This window comes from Sinohyriopsis cumingii, chromosome 15 (assembly GCF_028554795.1).
Source record: "Sinohyriopsis cumingii isolate HCF-2022 chromosome 15, ASM2855479v2, whole genome shotgun sequence".
Lineage (NCBI taxonomy): Eukaryota > Metazoa > Mollusca > Bivalvia > Unionida > Unionidae > Sinohyriopsis > Sinohyriopsis cumingii.
Window position 1 is genome coordinate 94663879 of NC_142975.1, and position 23571 is coordinate 94687449.

Consider the following 23571-nt stretch of genomic DNA (forward strand, 5'->3'; position numbering starts at 1 on the left):
TTGAACACTTACATGGTTTAATACCCATACATTTTACAGTCCCAAGAATACAAATAATAGAGAAATTTTCGGAGGGTGCATGATAGGACTGGCGACTGCGGAATTACCGCTAAGTTCTAAAGAGTTGGTCATAATAAGTCCCACCCATATTTAAAAGTTTACCTTAATTTTAAAAGGAGGGAAAGTGTCCCCTAAGTTTTAGTTCTTCAGTAAACCCTTAATGGTTATTCAAAAAAGTGTCCTTTTCCCAAACGAAACTAATAAAATCCTTTCGAAAGTCGCAGAGATTTTGGTGCGGTCCTTTATCTTTAGTCTGGATTGTCTTAATTTTGAATAAGAAATTAGTTACAGGAACTTTTATCCTTGAAGAGACCGATCTCGAAACTTTTAACAGTCAAGCGAGTGTGTGGCCTATAGCTCTTGAAAGAGGTGTTTAAAGCTGTGAGATCTATTTACACATTTTAAGAATGTGTTATTTCCATGAAAAATAATAAAGTGTACAAAGAGGTTTTTATATTTTTGTAAATCTTACTTCTGTTCTTCTTAATGTGCACTAACCTGGTGATATTTTGCAGTTTAATGTGCGCTGACCAGGGCATGATAATTTCAGCAGGCTTTGTTTTGTTGGGGGTTTGTTTTGGGTTTTGTTTGTGCTGCAGCTTTTTCTTTGTTTTCTCAAATTGAAACTTTTTCAATATAGACTGATGTTAATAAATGTTCGACATATTCATTGTACTTGAATTATGAATGTTTGATTCTGAGAAGTTAGTTAAATGTCTACAGCGAAGCCTAACGCCAGGTCTGACAAAGTCATTTGAGTATGTACCGTTTTATGTAAGAGCACTGCATTACACGACACTCCGAATTATTGTATTTAAGGCAACGAATGACACAGAGATAATACATGCTATAGGAAAATCATTCTCAGTTTTGCTGATAAGTGTGTTGATGAAAACTAATGGTATGCATCATAGAAAAAGAAGATAAAGCTCTGCTTTAGAGAAGCTTATGCACGATATAAAATGATGGTCAAATGTTGCTGCCGTTTTTGCAGGTACGAGAAGGCATTGGAGGAAAGTAAGAAAATGGGAATAAAGAAGGCCTTGGTGACAGGTTTAGGAACGGGTTTCACGTTCTTCGTTATGTTTGCAACATATGCACTTGCATTCTGGTAAGTTCCAATAACATATAACCAACTTCACCCATTTGGAATATATATATATATATATGTGTGTGTGTGTGTGTGTGTGTGTGTGTGCCCAAGAGGCTTTTTCCTCGAAATAGATATCTAAGAACATTTTTTTTATTAATAAGGTAATATTGAGTTGTAACTTCATTAAAGACTAATTCTACGGCAAAGACGATTTGTGAAGCAAATGTCAAATAATGAAATCAATTGATTTTGCTTTTGCAATCACGATCCGGTTATTAATTTTATATTCTCGAAGCAAAGACTTTGTCACTGAAGTATTTTCATGTTTTGGTGTTTTGAGGACCGTCAGATTATTTTATGTGACAGATAATGATATTTTTCTGGTAAACCGTTTTATCGGCATTGTTTTACTTTATGAATTATTTACAATCACTACAGGTTTGGTAACAACCAGGTAAAGGACTGGTACAATTCGGGCCAAGAGGAAGGGTTGTCTCCAGGCTCTGTTCTTACGGTAAGTTTACACCTTGTCATATATTTTATGGAAAAAAATTAAAACTACTCGAATTAGAGCTAACTTTCTGAAATTCACGTTGAGGAATTGACATCAAATTGAATACTGATTTAGTGTATATTTGGTACAATTTGGAAAGTCAAAGAAGTTGGCACATTAGAATTCTTGTGTAATATGATTTCATAGGATCCTGCCATACATAGTATGATGTCGTTCGTTTATATATAATCAAGCGTACATAATGTGCGCCACAGAAATGTCAAACTTCACATGAAATTATGTTTTTCATAACGACATTCATATTTCTCTAATTTTAGTTGAAATGTTGATGGAAAAAAGACGATTACGTTAGAATGTGTTTCAACTTTTTCTGGGTACAACAAATAAAATGAAGTTAAAATATTATGGACAAAGTCGTAAGAAGTTTATGAATTTACATGTTTTAATTATTGCAATAAATCCTTTGACCACAGGTATTCTTTTGTGTTATCATTGGCTCTTTCTCCATCGGGAATGCTTCTCCACATCTTAACAGTATTGCAACGGCAAAGGGAGCAGCTGCAGTGTTGTTTGATATCATTGATAATGTAACCTCTCTCTCTCTCTCTGTGTTCTGTAAATCGTATTTAATTCTAACCTTTTGTGCTACATATCCTGATAGAAAATTTCCTAAAATTATATCATCTATACGTGCGAGTCTGTAATAATCAGTTCAAGATTTAAACATTTAACGAAGTGAACATTCGATATGGGAATTCGAGCAATTTTCCAGATTAGTTCCCTCCTAAAAGTACTGTACCATTTTCGTGGAAAAGGGGTTCTCTTTTAATTATGTTAATTCCTTTCTCTCAAAGAGTCTTTAAAAGCCTACATACAGCAATATACATGTTCGTGCATTGAATATGAACGAATCTGGCAAATGCCAATATTGTTATTTTCATTTATATGTTTGTTTCAACAAAAGACAATGAAAAAGGAAATGGTTTTAAATCATGCAAAGTTATAATTGTTATCAGGGACGTTTATCAATGTGATCTTTGATATTTTCTACATTATTATAGATAACTGCATTTCTGTGGGAAAATATGAATTAGTTTATCGGATGGATATACTGCACGACAATGGGAGTACAGTATATCCATCCGACGAAACGAGTTCATATTTTCCCATACAAATGCAGTAACCTTTTTATTACATGCTCATTTTCTTATGCTTAATTATATAAACAAAATACATTACAAGAAACAAAGAAACTGAATATATGCCGTATTCCAAACTAAATACACAAGCGCAGATTCGTCATTACACAACAACAACATTTTTAATGCGCACATAACTCCGCCCAGATAAATTTGAACTTAGTCCCGCGCTAGACATAACTTTCAAATGAAAATGGCGTTTTGGTCTACTTAAAAATGAATTTCTTAGCCATATTGTGAATGAATAAGCATTGCAGCAAAGTTTCCATTTGATCTGAAATGAATAGAGTTTGGTATTTTTCTCGAGTATGCGAAATTTCGTGACTATGAACTGCAAATATATGTGCCAATTCTACGATACATACGTCGAACTGAAGCAGCAATGGAGAAGCTTGTTGACATTTGCAAGTATGGTTCTGTTCTGTAATTTAATGTTTGATATCATAATGTGGAAACACTATGAAGTCTTCCAGTTGCAATTATCAAAACGACGCTATGGAACTTAATATTTATTTCATTGTGAGCGCATTAAGGAGGATGTACTTGCACTTACAATATAGTCGAAATGACAGTACAATTTCAAAATATGTAATCAAGCTTGAGAACCCACGAAATGGCTCGTGTAATTCGGATTTGCTGAACTAAGAAAGCACATTTTGAGTTAATTCAGGGTGTAAAACTGTAAGTATATTTTATTGTATTCTTACTACCAGCTAAAACAGACAGTTTATCCCTTGTCACGTGCATGTTATTTGTAGGTACCCATCAATTTTATGGAATTTGGCGTCTATCGCCCGTCTAAATCCGAAACATTGTATCAAAAAAGTTAAAGCGGAATGTGGCAAACAGCTGGTATGTGGCAGTCAACGAAACATCTGCTTTAGTTCCTTCATAAAACTATTTAATCAACCAAAACGTAAACCGCCTACTACGTGAGTGTACGTGATTTGTTTACAATCAAAAGTGCTGGCGTCTGCGTCCGTTGTTTGTTTGCCATAGAAAGTAGTTCCTTTAAGATTGAATTATGAAGTTCGCGCGAGTTCAATATTGTAAAACACTGAACGATTCTGACATTGCAAAGATAACGGAGAAAAAAATGAACATATAATAATAAATGTTATTCTCCAATACTTTATATGTTACTGCAGTCTGTGTGTTTAAAATACATTTAGAAACCAAAGATTGATCCCAGCTCAACAGAGGGACAGAGACTTAATACAGTTCACGGGCAGATAGAATTTCATGGAGTTAACTTTACCTATCCTACAAGATCTGATGTTAAGGTATTATATTTTACTGTATAATGAAGAAGAAACATCTAAAACAATCTGCCTTATCAGCAAACCTAAATTTCAAGAACTGTTGATGAAAGTTCGGTTACTATTCTGTTTAACTATATCAGCCATTGAAAATGGGTAAGAGTTTGACTCTATCAATCATAATCTACTTTAGTCATATAGCGTGAACTTTTTTTTCTCAGGTACCGTTGATGCGATTAGTCTTTGAGCTTTTGAGATATTCATTAATATAAAAAGGTTTCATAGTTTAATTCTTTTTCCTATAGGTGGCATTTCTTTTCGTCAAGTATCCTTCAAAAGATAAGAGAAAATTGATATCAAACAATAAAAATAAATTGTAAGTGCTTTATAGATTCAAACATTATTAACTTTATTAAATCATTGAATTAATATGGTCTAGTTCCATAAACACGAAGAAAAAAACAAGGTTTACTTTTTGTTAAAGATTACAATTCGTTTCTTATCTCAGGTACTGGAGAATTTTTCACTCCGTGTCAACCCAGGAGAAACAGTGGCGCTTGTGGGACACAGTGGATGCGGTAAATCGACAGTTGTCAATTTATTACAGAGATTTTATGATCCTCAAGACGGCAAGGTATCAGTTATTATTCCTTTTAATTCGGATAGGTTTTTATGTTCCTTTAGTTTGAGGTTAATAAAAGAAATAGATATATAGTCAACATGTCATCACGTTTCATGTGTTTGGCCAGTAATTTAGATAATTATTTGCTTTCGTTAAAAACCGCTATCATCAACCATCTTATTGGCGTAAATTCGTATTAGCTCGTTTGACTCATCAAAGACAAATATATGACAATTGTGTACATGATCACTAAAGACAGCAACTGTCAAACATTCTTTAACTGCTTTGTTATGTAATGTTATGTGGTAAGTAGAGCAAGATCTTACTTTATATCGATATTCATGCAATACTTATAAATTGGATGAACGTCATAACTACTATTTTATGAGTACTCCATCGTGACTTGCATGGTATTTTATGCCTTGCTTAAAAGTTGGTGATATGGGTGACCTTCGTTTCTACCAAATATTATACAAATTTTTAATAAATATTCGTGATCAACGCTGTCTTTGTATGTATTGTTCTTCAACATCTCATATAAATGTGTTATATATTCAGTCTCGAGTAACGCAATATCAGTTAACTTGCCAAGTTTTTGTAATTATATCAGCCGTTACGTGTGTGGTAGTTTTGTAGAATTCATCCTCTTGCATCCGACAAAGGTACACCTATTATATCTGACCAAGACTGCATATGTGCATCGATCTGTGCATTCATGCATGCCTTGTATCTTCGTACTTCTCTGATACTTTTGAATACATAGACTTGTTGTTGTTGTTGTTGTAGGGTTTAGCGCCATTTTTCAACACACGATAGGCTATACATGGCGGCCGGTATTAATGGTGGAGGAAGAACCCGGGAAAACCCCGGGAAGAACCACCGACCCACGAGAAGCTATTGCTAAGCTTTCTCACATACCCACATTGGCTGAATCCGAGTCTCGAACCCACGCAGACAGAGATAATTATTGGCTTTCGTTAAAAACCGCTATTATCACCGTGATGGCAGTGATACGTAACGGAGAGTGCTTTAGACCACTCGGCCACTCGGGGCCCCCATAGATATGTAACTTGATATCGGACTATCTGAGCATATTGCGGTAGTCGTTTTAGAACGTGACCATGTGGATGGGAGTGGAAGGATACGGATCGTTTGTTAAAACATACTACTATCATCGATTGTTCTGATATTTACTACTTGCGCTCAGATTTATGTCTTGTGATGAATTTATGGAAACAAAACTCCCCTAGCGGAGTTGGGTAATGCCTACGTATATCTCTATCAACTTTCCTGTTCTGTCATAGAATTTTCATTGTGCATGCGTGTTTCGGTCATTCGTACGTGCCCCCAATTACGGTTTACAGTATTCCAAATAATAATTAGGTACATTACACCAGAAGTCACAGGTATAAGCAAGAGTAAAGAATCTCACAAATTTGATCAGTGAACATTCTTAGCCTAAATCTTTAGAAGCTTATTTCAACTCATTAGCAATTTGCTTTTAAATTTTACATCATATAAATATCATTGCTATTGTCGTTATGGATCCTAGCCAAGTTTTATAATTTATGGAGCACTCGTTTAATGCATTAGAAATATCGGATGCTTTAATTGACTGATGTTCATTTGTCAGATCTGTCTTGATGAGGTGAATGTAAAGGACTTGAATGTGAGATGGCTGAGACAAAATATTGGAGTTGTGTCCCAGGAACCTGTTCTGTTTGGTTTCACCATCAAGGAAAATATTCTCCTGGGCAATCCCACTGCTACTGAAGACCAGATTATCGATGCTGCTAAAGCAGCCAATGCGCATGACTTCATTGCTCAACTTCCTGAGGTTCGTTCTGCTTTACAGCAACTCGACATGTGTATATGTATGTATGTATGTATGTATGCATGTATGTATGGATGGATGTATGCATGTATTTATGTACGTATCTATGTATGTATGTATGTATTAATCAAACGATGTGTTACTAGCAACGTGCCACTTATAATATACAGCATGAGGTCTAAATTAAGATGATAAGTATTCGACTTGATTAAACAAACAAAAGTGCTAAAATAATTTTGTGGATATCATTCAAGAAAACGATAAAAAGTTGCTCAAAATATAGCTAGTGCCGTTGTATAAATACGCCTTATGTATGAATGTATGTATGTATGTATGTATGTATGTATGAATGCATCCATGTGTGTGTGTGTCTGTGTGTGTGTGTGTGTGTGTGTGTGTACTTAAATGGCTTTCCGGAACCGGGTTTTATTAAATGCAGAAACGGCTAAAGGAATTATGGATAGCTCTCTGTTGAGCAGGAAATCGCTTACACACTATAGACGTTATCAGCTACAATTCATACGGTGATACATGTAACTCTAGTCAACAGTATGTACCCTTTATCTAAAATATGTACAACCAAAATACTTTTTATCGACCGTCACAAGAGACATATCGTACATCTTACTGGAGATATTTGCATCTTTTCACACACACACACACACACACACACATATATATATATATATATATATATATATATATATATATATATATATATATATATATATATATATATATATATATAGTGCATTTGTCCTGTAAGTTTTCCGGCTTGATACGGATGAGTTGCGTGTGAAAAGAGAAACACTTGCTAAGCAAATATCATGTACATTTGTTTTTTAATTCAGTAGAGAAGTAGAGGAATACTTCGAAATAGGACATACCCCTTTACTTTATTCATCTCGAACCGTTGTTTTCTGTAGGGATACGATACGCTGGTGGGTGAGCGCGGTGCCCAGCTCTCCGGGGGCCAGAGACAGAGAGTGGCCATCGCACGCGCCATTATCCGTAATCCAAAGATTTTGCTGCTGGATGAGGCTACGTCAGCACTGGACACTAAGAGCGAGGGAATTGTCCAGGCCGCCCTAGACAAGGCAATACACAATACTCACTTCTTGCTTGATTCCGATATCTGCCTAATTCACATGTCACACATATTGTTCAAAAACATTTCCTCTAAAAAGACAAAAGATTCACGTAAAATACCAAAAGTATTCCTCCTTATCTCCCTGAAACTATTATTAATTCTTCAAACATATTGTATGTGAACGTTAAATTTATTTATTTCAAAAATATAAATGAATGCCATCTTTAAGCATTTCTCCAATTTGGCAAATGTACAGAAGCGTAAAACAAACTTAACCGAAACAAGCTGACAAAACGTTAGTTTTTAAAATCGCACCGAAAGGTATTGATATGGATTTATTATGTATCTCAACACGTGTTCCTTTCTGTAATTCTAAAATAAATTCTATCTGACTCTAAGCAACATGAATCATTTGTAGGCGAGAGAAGGCAGAACAACCATCGTGATAGCACACCGTCTATCCACAATACAGAATGCCAATATGATCCACGTTTTAGACATGGGCCAGGTCGTTGAAAGTGGCACTCACTCAGAATTAATGGAGAGACAAGGTGCCTACTTTCACCTTGTTACAGCGCAGCAGCTTGCAGAGGAGGAGGAGGGATTTGAAATAGACGAAGACGATGAGAAAGAAGGTATTCAGCATTTAATTCGTCCATAATAAAATGTATATGTGAGGGAAAATATAAATGCTGTGAAATGTGCTCCAAATTGTGTGCGATATTGCAGACACTAATGTTACACTTGTAATTTAATGACACACATGAAGGGACTAGACTTACTTTGATCAGTGTCTGGTGGCAATCACCACCCCCCACCCACCCACCCCCCTTGAGTTTGCTGGCTGCATTTCGAACCTTGATTAATTGTCCATGACAATGTAAGATGTTGATGTTTGATAGTAAGAATGCATAAGATACCTAATAACAAAGCTTGTTTGATTACATACAATATTAAGGTGTGGGTGTGTGTGTGGGTGTGTTTCTTGCTTTAGTACCAAACAAAAGACACATAAAAATAAAAGAATACCATTAGTTGTTAAACAAACTTGTCGTTTTGTGACAGTTCTTGTAGACATGTTAATTCTTTTTTTGTTTTAAAGAAGTCGTTGTTTTTCAAAGGAATAACGAGGACTAACATAATGTTATACTGTCATAATGCCATGGTGTATGCAGTAATTGTGCACTTAACAAAGACGCGATTGTTCATCGCTGAAGATAAAAGAATATTTGCATTGACACAGTGCGGAAGAAAGTTACAAAAGAAAGCTTCAGTTATTCGATATATTGTCTGATGAAATAGTTTGTGATTTCTCTTCCTCAGCCACAGCTAAACCAAAACCTAGACGTATGAGATCAACTTCCAGTAGTGCGATACAACGCCAACAGTCAAATATATCCCGACAACATTCCATAGGGTCTAAACAAGAGACACTAAAGGTAGGGACAGTTGCATTACAATCAAATATTTAGAATTCTTCAAGATCTTTTTCTTCTTTCGGTCACCTATAAGTAATTAAGTACGTTTAAAGAAGACGTTCTGTAATTTACTACGAAATGCTGGGTCTATTAAGCCTCCGAGACAACTATTGCCTACTTATTAGGGTCCGTTAATACGTTATATAGTTGTTAGAGCCCGGATCACTTAATGCCTGCAAATCCAGTTATATATATATATATATATATATATATATATATATATATATATATATATATATCGTCCATCAAGTCGATGAGGACCGCTTTAGTCATACAGTGATTTAGCGGGAACAAATGACATGGGGGTGCGTAGGTGGCCGATGAGGCCGATGTGAGCGCTGAATGTTCTGTGGCATTATGGACATGGGATGGTATCAGCTATCATTGTGGGGTTGCTGGCTCGGGATTTCCTGGGCTGCCTCCGTTGTTCTGCCGCGGCTGTCCTGTTTGCCTCGCAAGCTGTAACACCTTTAGTGATGGAAGAGCGCCACGCGATCCTCTCCGGGCTGTCTTCTCCCACGTGTCGTACCTAATGCCAGAGTTCTTCAATGATGTCTTCATGGTGTCCTTGTATCGTTTTAGCTTGCTTCACATGTTGCATTTACCTTCTTAGAGCTCACGATAAGCCGATGGTCTGGCATGCGAGCTTCATGGCCCGCCATCGTAACTGTGATTGCATCAAAATGGTGTAGATACTGGGAAGGCTTGCTTGGGCAAGGACATCAGTATCCAGGATCCTCTCTTGCCATTTAATATTTAGAAGTATTTTGAGGCAGCTAGTTTGAAAGTGGTTCAACTTCTCCACATGGCGGTGGTACACTGTCAAAATTTCGCGGGTATATAATGGTATAGGGAGTACTATAGCTCTGTACACCTTCAACTTTGTGGACTAATCCCTCTTCTGGTCCGGATATTGGCGTATAGTCTGCCGAAGGCTGCGCCGGCCTTTGCAATCCTGGCATTAACTTCGCCATCGTTTACAACGTTCAGGTACAGAGTGCAGCCAAGATAGGTGAATCTGTTTACTGCCCGCAGTTTGTAGCCGTCGACTGTGATTTTCGGCTGAGCATACCGTTTTTCTGAGGCTGGCGGATACATGATTTCATTCTTAGTAGCATTGATTGTAAGGCCTAAATTTGTGCAAGTATCAGAGAACTTGATTATTTGTGACACAATACATATACCCTGAGGCTTACAAAAACGAAAGTTGAAATTCCCTTCCTAGTCATTGTGCATATGAGATTCACGGTACGCTGTAAGATCCGTACAGCTGATTTGCTGAGGGTTCTACAAATGTCGCATACCTTGTAAACCACAGTGCTCCAATATTTCATGATTAGGATGGGAAATAAAGATGTCCTTTTATATCTAGAAATGTATGTGTTTTTGGTGTAATTTACTTTGGATCTTTAAGCAAACTTTCTGGACGAACATGAGTTACAACGTGTAATATTGACTCAAACTTCGTGTGGAAGTTGCGTAAAGAATGGTTACATTTATATATTCTCAGTACAGTGAAATGCTGATAATTTTAAATCAATAATTTATTTTTATCTATTTCGATATGTTAAGATTAAAAATTACTGTTGTTTTAAGAGTAACAAACATAAATATTTTCTTTCACATTATCATTGTAACAGTCAGTCATAAAATTGCAAACATATATCAATACTGATAGGTAACGTTGACGATTCTGATTTCTAATCTGAGGGCCAATGTGTTTGGTCTTCTTGAACAACCGACAACTACTGTCATGTGAGATATCTCCCTATAGTTTCCGATCCTGTTGGTATATACCGTCCATGATATACCTTCGCAATTTGCTTTGAACAACTAATCATATGGGATCAATGTTGACTTTGTATTCATCTAGGAAGGTGAAGATGAAGAAGAGGAAGTGGCAGAGAAACCTGGATTTTGTCGCATTGTTAGGGAGAACAGGTCAGAATGGCCATTCATTTTTATAGGCTGTTTTGCAGCGGCTATCAACGGTGCGACCATGCCAGTATTTGCAGTTTTCTTCAGTGAAATGATCAAGGTATAATTTAACATTTGACCCATATATGTATATAAACTTAAATAAATGTTCATCCTCAGACACAAAAAAACAAGGCACTAAACGAATTATGTAAACGGTAAATACACATCGAAGGCTGTTGAACAATCCATAGGCTACTTTCACTTTAGATCAAGATATACACTGTAATTATGTCTGACTGTTTTCTTGAAATTAGATTAGATCACATGGTTCTAAGATCCACCGCATATTGTCATTTTGCCAATTTGTATATACATATGACCTGATTATCGAATGTCGCTACCCTTTGTTGATTCTTATGTTTCGTTTTCAATACATGTTATTAACACACTATATTAACTATCTTGTCGATACAAATCATATGTTTTAGGTTTTTATTGAGATGGGGAACAATGGTCTATTCTGGAGTATGATGTTTTTGGTTCTAGGCAGCGTCAATTTTTTGACCAATTCTATTCAGGTAAGAAACGGAAAGATTTTTTGTCCCTCTAAACAGACTAGACTAAAAGTTACATACATTATAAAATTAATTCAATTTAATGTCATATTCTTGTTTTCTGATCCGCTGACTATTAAAATATCTGCATCGGGCATTTGAAAGAAATAAATTTAAACAATGCTATTTGAATATCTGAAATACATCTTTTATCATGTTGACGTCATGCAAGCAGGTCTTCAATGCATATCAGTCACCATGTGAACTTTCAATTCATGTTCCAATGACAGAACTTACGATAGAAGCAAGAAAAATTCTTGCCCTTAAGATCTTGTAAACATTAGCCGCCGACTAACTTTCTGAGTATCATCAAAGGGACACAATTGGACTGGAATTTACACAGAGATGTGAACACGTACTCATTTGTTAACTATGAATGTAGCCTTGGAGTGCACACAGGCGTCAAGAGATGTTCCTTTAAAGTACCTACTTTTGAACCACTCTGCTTGTCTTCACTATTATTTAACAGGGAAGATATATCTAACATTCATTGGCAAAATGTGCCAGAATGGATCGTAGACAATTTGCTAATAAGTATACAATTATAATTTTAATTTCTTAGTTTGCCCATTATATTTTGTAAAGTACAATCCAAATGCATCACATATAATAAAACGTATGTTGTTATTGCATACAACGTAAACAATTAAACTGCTACAAAGGAACTTTATTTTATCAATATTTCTACTTGCTAATTCGAAATTCCAATATAGACACACGAATCCTTTTATATTGACGATGCTAGTTATTATTGATTTACGTTAGTACAAATATGTCTGAGGGTTGAAGGAAAATGGATATTTTTATACAAATGTATTTAAAACATATAACTTTATTTTCAAACAGAAATTGATCACATTTTATCTTTTTCGACCAAACACTGGTAAAGCTATATCCAGCTCTCGCATAAATAGTCACAGCTGAATTTTACGTAAGTGCACAATAACCCACATCGTGATGCTTCTTTAGTTTTAAATACTAATGATAAATGTACCACTAGTATCGTCATTTGCATATCAAACGTGAATTACTAGATAACTTGCAACGCCTTTGTGCGCACACTCACTGCTACAAGATGTGCGGATCCCCTGGTTTCCACAGTTTTTGCTTCTTGATGCGCTGATCACTAGTATGTTCTATCATTGCTTCAAGGTGCTCGGATCTCTGGCATACTCTGTCTTTGCTTCAGGGTGTGCTTATCTCTAGTTTGCATTGTCGCTGATTCAGGGTGCGCGGATATCTTGTATATACTGTCTCTGCTTCTTTGTGTGCAGATCGCTTGTATACACGGTCTCTGAATTAGAGTGCGCGGATATCCAGTATGCACTGTCTCTGTTTCAGGGAACTTGGATCCCTTATATGCAATGTCTCTGTTTCAAGGTATGTGGATTCCAAGACAACACGGTTTCTGCTTCAAATTTTGTTGTACACTAGTATGCACTGTCTTTGCTTCGAGGTATAAGGATTCTATCATTTTTGTATTCGGAAGCAAATTTCAAGACACTATAATCGAAATTTGATCACCAGCTGAATATTTAATCCGAAATCAATGATCTTGCCTACATAGGTTACGTGTCACACCATACATCATTGTCCAATGTGGCGATCTAATGCATCAGGCAATATTATTTATATAGTGTACTATAATCTCGTCTTCCAGATATACTGCTTTGGGCAATCCGGGGAGCGTTTGACAATGAGACTTCGTCTCCAGACATTTACAGCCCTAGTACGACAAGATGTGGCATATTTTGACGACAAAAAACACTCTACTGGAGCCCTAACTACACGCTTGGCCACCGATGCCTCGTTGGTGAAAAATGTATGTAGACCAAATTCGATTGCTTCTGCGTCAAATCCAAATGAAAACTAACATTAGCATTGTTTGATCAAGAACATAAGTGGACATATACTAGAACAGATTTAAGCGTAAACTTTGTAAAATATAATGACAACCCAGAGTTTTATTACGATGGCAAACTTACTAGTAAATGCATTATGACAGGACAAATTGTCACAATTATGCATAATATATATTCATGGTGCTTTTATTATTATTATTATTATTATTATTTCAGGCCACTGGTATTAGAATAGGAACAACTATTCAGATTGTGTTTGGCTTAATTACTGCTCTCATCATCTCCTTTTACTTCGGATGGAAACTGGCGTTTGTTGTCCTGGGAGCAGTTCCAATTCTAGCGATTTCAAGTACGATCAAATATATATATAATTTTCAATGGAAAATCAGAATCTAGAATTTAATTTTAAGTTCATCAATTTTTAACTTATACTGGATTACTTTCTAAGTTTGGGATGTTCAGGTCACAGTTCTCTAACATAATTTTGTTAACAGTACATTATCTTCATAATGAATTGTTCTAGCGTCCTTAATTGCAACAAGTATTTTTGGTGACCAAGTCCTAATGTAAATATTTGTCGAACCCACCTGGCGATCATTTAGGCGCCCGAGTGAATATCCGTCCGTATTCGTTTCTCTGCCGTCAAAATAGTTTGCACAGCTTCACTGCAAACCATTTATAATGGAATATTCACGGGAACATCGTCTCCATGTATGTACATGCAACTTTGTTTTTGTTTTTTCTACAGGCACTATCCAAATGAAGGTCTTCATGGGAAAACAGAAACAAAATACGGTTGAGCTAGAAAAGGCTGGAAAGGCAAGAAACATTTTGTAATAAAAACATTACGTTTGTTTTCCAATAGTGAAATAGACTAAAGTGTTACCGTTATCAAAATATAAGGATTTATTTGAGGATAATCCTCAGTTAGCTATCAAGTAGGGTGCACAGGAAGATATATATATATATATATATATATATATATATATATATATATATATATATATATATATATATATATATATATATAGAGAGAGAGAGAGAGAGAGAGAGAGAGAGAGAGAGAGAGAGAGAGAGAGATTCATTTGCTTGTATTATACACCATTCGATAGATTCCGGTCATATTTTTAATAGATCGTTGTAATTCAACTCACCCACTGGCACATTTATCCTTGGTGACAAGGCCACAGCGATATAAAATTAGCGTAAGTTTCTGGATTAAAGTTTTGTATTTGATTATATGTATTGAACCCAAACCCCAAATGCATTATGTTTATACTTTGATTGAGTCTTGATGATGGAAATGAAATTACGTCTCTGAGACATTAACTTGTCCTTTTGACCTTGGAGTAAAGGACACAGTCAAAGAAGAGTTGTTTTCAGTGGTATGGTAAAGTTATTTCTTGTTTATATTTTCTACACCCCTTAATGGTTTCGGTTCATTTAAAATTCCTCGTCACAGAGCAAAGTCAGCTCATTCTCGTTCACATTTATATATTATGGTGATGATTACAGGCACAGAACATTCTCAGCAAGCTTCTGGTTAAAGTCTTTCATTTGCTTGTTTATCTGCGCCTTATAGAGTCTGTTCAGGCATGTACATGGGGTGTCTCATTATGAAATAATGAAACACCTTTCTACATCACTTGTTAAACTATTGACATCGGAGTCAGTGAAATAAGCTATGCGGTGATAAATAGATGCAATCTTGACATGTGATCCCTAGCCTTCTTGCCTTTATCAATAAGCATCTACCTCATGATGCATATCGCTGAGACCTTTGTTTCAGTACAAGGCAAGTATGAGATTTCATGACAAATCTGGTTTCTAATTTACCCTAAATATCGTGCCAATGAAACGATGGTTATTACAGTCGTGCTTTGCTGCACGTATGTCATGAGATGTTTGTTACTATCGAAGGAATATTCAGTCTTTTAGCGAATCCAAGGATCGGACACATTGTAATTGAGTTTTTGTTATATCGTTTGCTAGGCTAAATTGGCTATAGCTTCATACAAAATATAGTCACAAGGTGAATGCGACATGATAATTCATCTCATTTTCGCCGTAGTACGTAATTCGACTTCGAACACCTTTGTACCTCGTCCCAAGAACTCTTGAGTACCTCAGCTAATGAGTCTTCAGATAATAACTAAATTCTTGTTTCAGTTACTTGCAACTGTTTCGTTGCTTCTCCACTTGATCAAGTTACATCGCATGAAAACATTCAGGAAGTTAAGAGTCCGTTGAATTTGCAAGTTTAATCTTTCAGATTGCTAGTGAATCCATTGAAAATATCAGAACTGTACAGTCTCTGACGAGGGAAGTACACTTTTACGACCAGTACCACAAGTATTTGCTCAAGCCTTTTAGGTAGGTTGGTCAATTTATGATTGATTATTTGTGTACAGTAAACTAAATCATGTTTTAGACAATGCTTTTTTGACAACTTTTCAAGGTTACTTCACAGTCGTTTGCATTTGGTTAAATAGGTTTTAATTTCGTAGATAACTGTCAACCTATCTAATTCTCTCCGTCTTCACACAATTCGTGCATGTGCAAACCTCTTTGTATCAAAACTGTTGACAAGAACAACAATCGAGAGCTTCGCATCAACAGTACGTTATCAATTACATAACATATCATTTTTTCTGTCTGCATTTCGCGTTCGTTCAATCAGGATAGTTATTTTCTCTAGTAAATTAGCGCCGAAGATTTCTTGAATTGATAATGCAAGGAAGCAGTGTGGCTAAATTAAATTATAGACAGAGACAAGAATTCATATTGGAAAAGACTAATAATTCTAATTTTAAAACATTTCTCACAAAGATATGTTAGAAACACTGAATAAAATCGATTACCAGATCAACTGTATAAAAGACAAGCTTTAGAAAAAAGATTTTAAAATGGAATGTAATCTCTGGTATGGAAGTCATAATAAACAAAACATCAGAATATTGTTTCTTCTTCGAATACATTACCCAATCATAATACCTTAGGAGAACTACCAGTACCTCACAAATCCAGCCCTCCCAGACACTACTTTTAGCTCAAGGGAGCTAAATGTTGTCTGCCGACCTATTGGTGGTCGGGCAGAATGACCTCCCCTTACATATAAGACTTGTTGCAAGGCATAAGGATATGTTACTTATAACTTCCGCTCGTGCCTAGAAGAGGGACCCTGCAAAAGCCAGAAGCTATATGGAAGATATGCCACTACAAGTTGGAGGAGTTTTTTCACTTCAAATTAAAGTATACTCCATCAATATTTCCAACTTTTTCTCTCTTTCTATCACGACAAGGTTCTGCCCTTACAAATTGTTACACTTTTGTCGTCGTCACACACTGAGGCAATTGTACGTGAGCCTAAGCAACTTCACAGTCCGTTCGCGCTATATTTATTGTATACGTGCAAGTTTCTAGTGTTTATATACTCCTATATATGTGTAATTCCCGTACTAACGGGTACATATTGGCGAGTTTATTCCACGGCTTTCATAGCATCAGGGCGCCATCTTAGTATTGCCTCCTAATGGATTTTTGTCGCATCTACCGTGTACGTCTCGATAACGGTGCCTTAATTCCCGTTTATGCGAATGTTGTTTGTGTGTAACGTAGACACTCGGATATATTTCTGTATTTATGCCATTCTAGTCGGACAAGTACAGGTCAGCGCTCTGCACATGGTTCATTCAGTCACCTCATGCGCATGCATGTTTATATAGGCGACCATTGAGTTATGTGTATCTGCATACCTTGATATCATATTGATCAAACACTTAGTCTCGCGCACGTGTAGCCCATATGACTACATACGTTTCGGGCTATACTATTGATATGAATGCATCTTTTTATGCTCTGAAGGACCCCGTATATATGTATACTTACATTCTTTGTTGTATATCTAGGGAGATTTTCCATGGTAGTTTTAGCCTTGGAACGCCATTCTTCAAAGATTCTACCTCTACAGACCCTACTTTGAACTCCCTACAGGCAAGCATGGGCAAAGCACAAACAACATACAGCTCAGACCAAAGGCGTCAATAGTATACATGCTGATTTATTCTGCAGTATGAACCTTTATGGGAACAAGGGAAATAATTCGCCACCAACATTGCATTCGAGCGGAACTGTTCTCTAACCGCCATCATTCAGGCTGCGGGATGGAGATCTGAGTCCTCACTCACTAGCTGTTATCTCCGAGATTTGTTATCTCAAATAGCCCACTTTGATCTGGTGGGACCTTTATATGCAGCTCAGCAGGTCGCACTTCCAGGTCAAAAGACAGCTTCAAAAGACGCGGCTTCCCAACTTCCGCTTGATTTGCGGGGGAAAAAATTTCATTCTGAAGCCGTGCTCCAACAGATGGAATCTTTTCCAGTCGGGCTACTTAAAAGCTTTATCGCATATCTCCGGGTAAGAGGATGTACTTCTCTCCATCTCTTACTTTTTCTCATAAGGTAATATGATTGGGTATTGCATTCGAAGAAAAAGAAAATTCCTAGTAAAATATGTTTATTCGAAAATACGTACCCAATCATAATGCAAATACATCGGGTCCCCGAGTGGCCGAGTGGTCTAAAGCGCTCTCCGTTACGGATCGCTGCCATCTCACCTCTGTCTGCGTGGGTTCGAGTCTAGGATTCGGCCAATGTGGATATGTGATAAAGCTTGCCAGTAGCTTCTCATGGGTCGGTGGTTCTTCCTGGGGTTTTCCCTGGTTCTTCCTCTACCATTAATACTGGCCGCCATGCATAGTCTATCGTGTTCTGAAAATGGCGTTAAACCCAACAACAACAACAACAAATACATTCTCCCAGCCTCCCCGCAGTTACATCCATAACGAGGGTGCCTTCCGATCCAGTAATAACTAACATCCTTACGCCTTGCCGCCAAGTCTTATATGTAACGGCAGATCACTCTGCCCGACCACCAATAGGTCAGCAGAAAACTTTGAGCTCCCTTGAGCTAAAATTAGTATCTTGGAAGGCTGGATTTGCGAGATAGTGGTATTTCTTGTACGGTATTATGATTGGGTAAGTAATATAGAAACAACGTATTTTACTAGGAAATTGGTTTTTTCGTGTTTCATCTACAGAAAAGGATGTAAGCGTATCTACTTTCTAGGTTAGCATTTTAATAGGAAAAGTATTGTTTGCATTATTTATTCCAGAGACGCCATGAAACAGGCGAACTCCTACGGAATGGCATTCGGATTTTCCCAAAGCGTAGTGTTCATGCTATACGCGGGTTGCTTCAGATTTGGTGCATACATGGTTAGCTTGAACGAAATGGCCCCGGAGAACGTCTACAAGTAGGTTAATGTAACGTTTTACTTCGACTCTAGTCCAAAGGTACAGATTTATAACTAAAAGTCTCAACAACTCTAAGATAAGTTCATTCAGTGGTCCAAAATAATCAGTTAATTCAGTAACAATAAGTACAGGTATTACTGAAAATCTGGAGCATACTAGGCTTTCATGCAATTGAGTTGTCACTCCATTAACCAGTATTAATATATGTAGAAATTTAACTAACGTCGTTTAAAAAATTCTTGCACACTGGCCATGTAAACGGATGGAGAGCGAAAGAGAGACAACAGACAGACAGAAGCACTGAGAGAGGAAACATTTATACATGTCAGTGTTACAAATGGTGTTGAGTACAGGCCACTTAAATGAAAAGAAGGATACCCAGTGCCTTAGGGTAATATTTAGGCATGTCAGTGTTGCAAATGTTGAATAAATATAAGTACAAAAAAGAGAGGGTGAGAGGTACGCGTATGGTGTATTACAAAACGTAGAAATATTGACGTCACAAATGTTATTGGCTACAGGTCAATTAAAGGAATCTAGAGACAGATATATATATATATATATATATATATATATATATATATATATATATATATATATATATATATATATATATATATATATATCCTGCCTTATGGAAATATTTAGCTATGACAGTGTTACAAAATGCTAGCACAATGTTCAGGTGAAACTATACTAAATAGAACCTCTTTGAGGTGACCACGTGTCATGAGAAAACATAAAATTTCTAACCTACATTTGATACCTTGAATCATAAAATATACGTACATGGATCGAATATGTAAACAACCGTTTCGGGAGTTTGAACAGGGTAGACATACTACTAATGGACGCTCAAGAAACTTTTACAACTCCTGAATCTTGCTCTTTCTAGGGTTTTCTTCGCCATTTCGTTTACTGGGATAGTTATTGGGCAGGCATCATCTTTTCTGCCCGACTACTCCAAAGCCCGGCAGGCCGCTGGGCTGATATTTAAGACGCTGGATACAAAACCCCTTATCGACATTTATTCTGCCCGAGGACAGCGTCCTGTAAGTGTTCCTTTACATTTTGTCATTAGGAAACGCTACTTTCATGTGCAAAAAGATACAAATATTCTGCAAAAAATATGTTTCTGATGATTTAAGATTTTAAGTCTTTGATAGAGAATTGATTTTCAACTTGGGAATGTAAGATAGTACACTATATGGTTATCACAGATAGTTGCTTTGAATTGCATTGTAAGCTTTTTCTTATATGAGGAATATTGTTCCGAATCTGGAAATTGCAACTTGGTGTAAATATGGTTTTCCTGTGAAATATTGTTCAAAATCTGGAAATTGCAACACCGAGGAAATATGACTTTAAACGTGTGCTATATCAGTTGTATTATAATTGGCTATCTTAGCTGAACGCTATTTTTATTTATTTATTTTACATTTGCAGTTTATTAGCTTTACTCATGAACTCATCGAGAATAAAGTATTAAATCATGTTACAGAGTTTAACTTGACACTTCTGGATGCAAATATGGAATGAAAATTATTGCTTCTAAAACAATAACTTTTCTGTCTCTTCTATTTAGAATAATGTTACAGGCCAGGTAGAATTCTTGCTTCTAGAACAATACATTTTCTGTCTTTTCTATCTAGAATAATGTTACAGGCCAGGTAGAATTCTTGCTTCTAGAACAATATATTTTCTGTCTTTTGTATTTAGAATAATGTTACAGGCCAGGTAGAATTCCGCAACGTCCATTTTCACTATCCGTCACGACTAGAGGTCGAGGTGTTAAGGGGCCTTAGCTTCCAAGTGGAGTCAGGACAAACAGTGGCCCTAGTGGGGCCTAGTGGTTGTGGGAAAAGTACAGTAATCTCTCTTCTGCAGAGGTTCTATGATCCAAACGATGGAGACATTGTATGTATTGCGTTTATTTCTAAATAGTATAGCACATATCAGTCTAAACATAATTTGTAGCCGATTCTTCCAACGCGTTTTGCAATGCTGAAAAGACACAAATACGTGAAGAAACAAAGAATACCTATTAGGTATTTATTTTTCAATGAAAACAGCAATGACCATGACATTCTGGTGCTTTATCGTAGGCACAGTAACTCTTCTGATAAATCATAATGTTCCCAAAAAAATCTTGATTAAATGACTGCAAAGCATGTAATCCACACTGGAAAACCGTAGTAATTGTATATGATGAAGACTAACATAGACGTAGAAATGGTGTTCGCTGATAGATATTGCTTCACATAAAATAATCACTGCTGGTTTTAAGCCCTTGAAAGAAAGAGTTTAAACAGGTCGTATTTAGTGCCTTTAAAGCACTCATTAGAATATGTATTTCAGCTTGTCGACGGTGTGAACATCAAGGATCTCCACTTAAAGAGTCTGCGGGCCTTCATTAGCGTAGTGAGTCAAGAACCCGTGCTTTTTGACTGCAGCATCTTGGAAAATATAAAGTACGGGGACGATTCTGTTTCCACGGAGGACGTGATGGCTGCAGCCAGAATTGCCAATATTCATGAATTCATCACTGGACTACCTCTAGTAAGATTTTACAAATATAATGGCGACATTTAATTGATACGCTCTTAAAACAAATGTTTTACATGTGGTTCTGAGAACAAGACGAATTCTTCTTACTTATAAAGATTATATCCTTAGATAATAACTAAAACCTAAACAAATAAACTGTATGGATGATATAACGAAGTGATTGGTCCAAGATGAGCGGACTGATCTTCAGTTTTATCATTTCACGATGTTCATTGAATGTTTATGGAATCGCCGTGTTTCCTTTGAAAGAACCGTGGCATTAATTGGTCAATGTATCTGAATTATCGGGCGTTAAGGTGCTTCGTCAACAAAGATATTAGAAAAGATGTGCCGCCCATCACCTTAACATTTACATATCCATTTAGCTGTTTCAGACTAATGCTGATTTTCTAAACAATCCATGACCAAGGAAACAAAATGCGCAGTCGGAATGGTGATTTAGACAGTATGGTTTTCGGACTATTAATACTAATGTTCAATTATTTTATTAACAAAGCTGAAAATGTCTCCACTTGCGGAAAGTAACTTACGGTCATATAATCCATGAACTACTTGCATTCATTAATCTAACATGCATACGAAATTGACACCTTTTATGGCAACCATGCTTAATAATTAAAGACACTATAGTTTTCTGAGACTCGCTTTGGTATGAAGTTCCATCTACATCTTCCGAAATAAAAGAAAAATATTTCTAACTGTTGCATGAACATACTGTTTCAACCAAACTACCACATTTCTATTTCCAACACAATGTACATTTCATCTTCAAGTGTACCGCTTGGCTAATGTTAATCTAGAGTTATGAATTTTGGAACACAAAGTATCTCTCGGTAATTATGACTAGCTTTATCCAAATTCATAACGTAATATCAAAGGAGTCTAATTCTGAGATTAGGTGAACTGTATAAGACCGAGCCATGTTTGCTAACCTGTCACCTAGGGAGGTATTCAAAGTCCACCGAACAATATTTAACTGGTCATTCCGACAAACACAAACTAAGCCATTCACTTTAAAATAGAAGAATGTAGCGGTTCACTGTCATCAGCATACGTAATGTCACCTGGATTAAGATTATCGCAGGATTATCATTACGGGGGGTGGGATTGGGGTGGAATTTATACGATAGTGTTTACTTGGAGATGTGGATACTGAGTTTAAAGACTGAAAAGATTTCAAAGAAAGTAATTTAATGCAAATTTGAGCAATATTGTGCTTGTATTATTTGCATGTAGCTAGGCTTACAATTACCTGAGGTTCCTTGAGAAATATATAGCTTGAATACGAGATACTGGCTTGGTTTAGTATTTAACGTCACATCAACAATTTGAAGACTGTATCATATCAAGGCAAGTAAAGTACCTTGCCAAAGGATATATCTCGAAAGCCGTTCTGGCCTAATCCGTCCGTAGGAATCAAATCTACATACGTCTGATAACACATTGAACGCATTTGCCTCTGAGGCACTGCGACTGCTTACGAAAAATTGGCCAATTATATTACTGCTGTTTGTTCAGTATTTAGCACCGAAGAATAATTTGGTGGTGCACATACATAAAATTATACCATTTTCTACTTTCCCACAGGCTTACGACACTTTAGTTGGAGAGAAGGGCGCGCAATTGTCTGGCGGCCAGAAACAACGTGTGGCTCTGGCAAGAGCACTTGTCCGAAATCCAAAAGTTCTCCTGCTGGACGAGGCCACATCGGCTTTGGATACGCAGAGTGAAAAGGTTTGGTCTTCTTCTAAATGTGTTTAATTTGTCAGTAAATATTTACGTTGAAACATGTTTTTCCAAGTAATATACAAATATGCAAAATGGGCGAATGTACGAATAGTTCAACGTTTTTGTAAGACCTCTGGTGGCGTAAGTAAGTTGAGAGCATGTTATATTTGCTTCCTCCTTACGACACCAATTAGTGGCCTTTCCGCGAGATATGACAGGAGGAAACTATTTGTAAACACTTTATAATGATGATTTATTTATGGTAACTGAAACTGTAATATCACCATAATTACCACATTAGCCATGGAGTGTCATCGTATTTAACCATGTTTGTTGCATTTATTTTAGAAGTGTAATTTCCTGTGGTTTTATCTGTATATAATAACAAAAAATGAAATAAGCTGTTTTTGAAAAT

At 36.4% G+C, this 23571-nt stretch overlaps 1 protein-coding gene across 1 annotated transcript in view; it reads left to right on the forward strand.

Annotated features, from left to right (window-relative positions):
- LOC149782342 (ATP-dependent translocase ABCB1-like) overlaps positions 1 to 23571 on the forward strand; it is a 47877-nt gene that overhangs the window by 20673 nt on the left and 3633 nt on the right. Inside the window, exons 8-27 of the mRNA XM_089933720.1 lie at positions 1055 to 1171; positions 1592 to 1667; positions 2141 to 2254; positions 4039 to 4149; positions 4634 to 4759; positions 6381 to 6584; positions 7508 to 7678; positions 8090 to 8306; positions 8995 to 9110; positions 11023 to 11187; positions 11558 to 11647; positions 13344 to 13505; positions 13762 to 13894; positions 14294 to 14364; positions 15818 to 15918; positions 18719 to 18859; positions 19756 to 19912; positions 20580 to 20777; positions 21219 to 21419; positions 23016 to 23162. Coding sequence (XP_089789846.1) covers positions 1055 to 1171; positions 1592 to 1667; positions 2141 to 2254; positions 4039 to 4149; positions 4634 to 4759; positions 6381 to 6584; positions 7508 to 7678; positions 8090 to 8306; positions 8995 to 9110; positions 11023 to 11187; positions 11558 to 11647; positions 13344 to 13505; positions 13762 to 13894; positions 14294 to 14364; positions 15818 to 15918; positions 18719 to 18859; positions 19756 to 19912; positions 20580 to 20777; positions 21219 to 21419; positions 23016 to 23162 — 2818 coding nt within the window. The remainder of the gene's footprint in view (positions 1 to 1054; positions 1172 to 1591; positions 1668 to 2140; positions 2255 to 4038; positions 4150 to 4633; positions 4760 to 6380; positions 6585 to 7507; positions 7679 to 8089; positions 8307 to 8994; positions 9111 to 11022; positions 11188 to 11557; positions 11648 to 13343; positions 13506 to 13761; positions 13895 to 14293; positions 14365 to 15817; positions 15919 to 18718; positions 18860 to 19755; positions 19913 to 20579; positions 20778 to 21218; positions 21420 to 23015; positions 23163 to 23571) is intronic.